General features: G+C 42.8%; 1 protein-coding gene across 1 annotated transcript; it reads left to right on the top strand.

Annotated features, from left to right (window-relative positions):
* The first annotated feature begins 757 nt into the window (after positions 1 to 757).
* LOC125481078 (lamin-B1-like) lies at positions 758 to 1,351 on the top strand. Its single transcript, XM_048592206.1, has one exon. The coding sequence runs from the start codon at positions 989 to 991 to the stop codon at positions 1,349 to 1,351; it is 363 nt and encodes a 120-aa protein (XP_048448163.1). The 5' UTR covers positions 758 to 988.
* Positions 1,352 to 1,651: the final 300 nt, after the last annotated feature.

Here is a 1,651-nt window from a genome sequence, read left to right on the forward strand (position 1 = left end):
TGCTGCTTGGCCTGCTGTGTTCATCCAGCCTTGCACCTTGTTGTCTCATTAGAAGTAGAACAGTTTTAGACTAAAAAAATGTCAACTGCTTCCTCGTTTCTCCATTGACCTGCTGAGCATTTCCAGATCTTTCTGTTTTTCAGATCACTCGTGTTCTTGTGAAAATAAACAATTGTTTATCAATATTCTGTATCATTTACCTTGTTTATCATCGAAGCTGTACGCGTTCACCATATGATGAAATCCCTGTTCACGAAAGATTTATGCACATACAACCTTAACGGTTTATCAGCACGATAAATATAAACGAGAAACTGTTCAAGTAACAAAATCTCATAAATTTCGAACCTTAAAGTCATGTTTAATAAAACAATTCGACTAATCCATTCAACTTCTTTCACCCTTCCAGTCAACCTATTATAATATTCCCCTAATACGGAGAGCCGTTCAATATGATGTGATACATGGGCCATATCATTCAATATAAGCATCTTCACATCTACAAACAATCGCTGCACCGCAGCGACACGGATTCTGAGAGAAACAAAAACCCTCCACGATCAAACAACTCTAATTCCTGGTTAACTAATTCTCAGCGGATGCATTCTGCCTTATTTTAGTCATAAGCGGAGAAAATATTGCAGTTATAGGGTGATTTACATTGGAAAATTAATACTTCGCAAACTTTACAGTGAACGCTGTTTGAGGACCGGTCTAAGTCTCGCGGTACAATTGGCCTGCAGATGGTCACGTTGTGCATCTCCAACAGCAAAACCAGGAGCCATTTTAACAGCGGGAGCTAGTGATCGTGGAAGAGAAGCGCGGGCACAGAACAAGGGGAAAGGAAAATCAGGTGCTCGCGCTTCTCGCATTGCTTTGGTTATTTTGTTTGAGGGAGGAAAAAAAAACATTGCGCGTTCACCTCATTTGTTTGCTTTAGTTTTTATTTACAAAATAAAGTTTAAACAAAAATCACTGACTGGAAGTTATGGCGACGGCTACTCCAAAGACCCAGCCGCGTCCGAGCGGCCGGAGTGCAGCCAGTTCCCCGCTCAGTCCGACCCGCATTTCCCGGCTGCAGGAGAAAGAGGAACTGAAGAACCTCAACGACAGACTCGCCGTATACATCGAAAAGGTACGCTCGCTGGAGTCCGAGAACAGTATCCTGCAGTTGCAAATCACCGAGAGGGAAGAAGTGACCAGCCGAGAGTTGACCAGCATCAGGAACCTGTACGAGAATGAGCTGGCGGACGCTCGCCAATCTCTGGACGAGACTGCGAAAGAGAGAGCGCGGTTGCAAATAGAGCTGGGGAAACTCCGCGGGGACTACGAAAACGTGCTGCAAAAGTAAGGCTGACCGAAATTTGGGGTGCACGTCTCTTCGATGGTAAAATGTAATTTTTTTTAGGCGGATAAATGTTTACTTTAGGAGTTCACGTTAGCAATGTGCACTCCTCCCATTGGCGTACATGTGGGTTAAAATGTGTATGTGAGCTTCATTTAAATTCTAGTATTGAACTAGTGTCGAGGGGAAAAATATCTTAGTGGATTTGTGTGATTTGTTTGTTACCGATGGACTTTTTTAATACTGTTTATTGACGGTAGTGATTTTGAGATTTTCCTGTTTTAAGTAGACTAGCCTCTCCTTTTA

Source organism: Rhincodon typus, unplaced genomic scaffold (assembly GCF_021869965.1).
Source record: "Rhincodon typus isolate 14 unplaced genomic scaffold, sRhiTyp1.1 hic_rhity00000812, whole genome shotgun sequence".
NCBI classification, from domain to species: Eukaryota; Metazoa; Chordata; class Chondrichthyes; order Orectolobiformes; family Rhincodontidae; genus Rhincodon; species Rhincodon typus.

Bases quoted from the DNA above. Each gene is read 5' to 3' on its own strand.
- LOC125481078 (XM_048592206.1), top strand. From the start codon at position 989: ATGGCGACGGCTACTCCAAAGACCCAGCCGCGTCCGAGCGGCCGGAGT.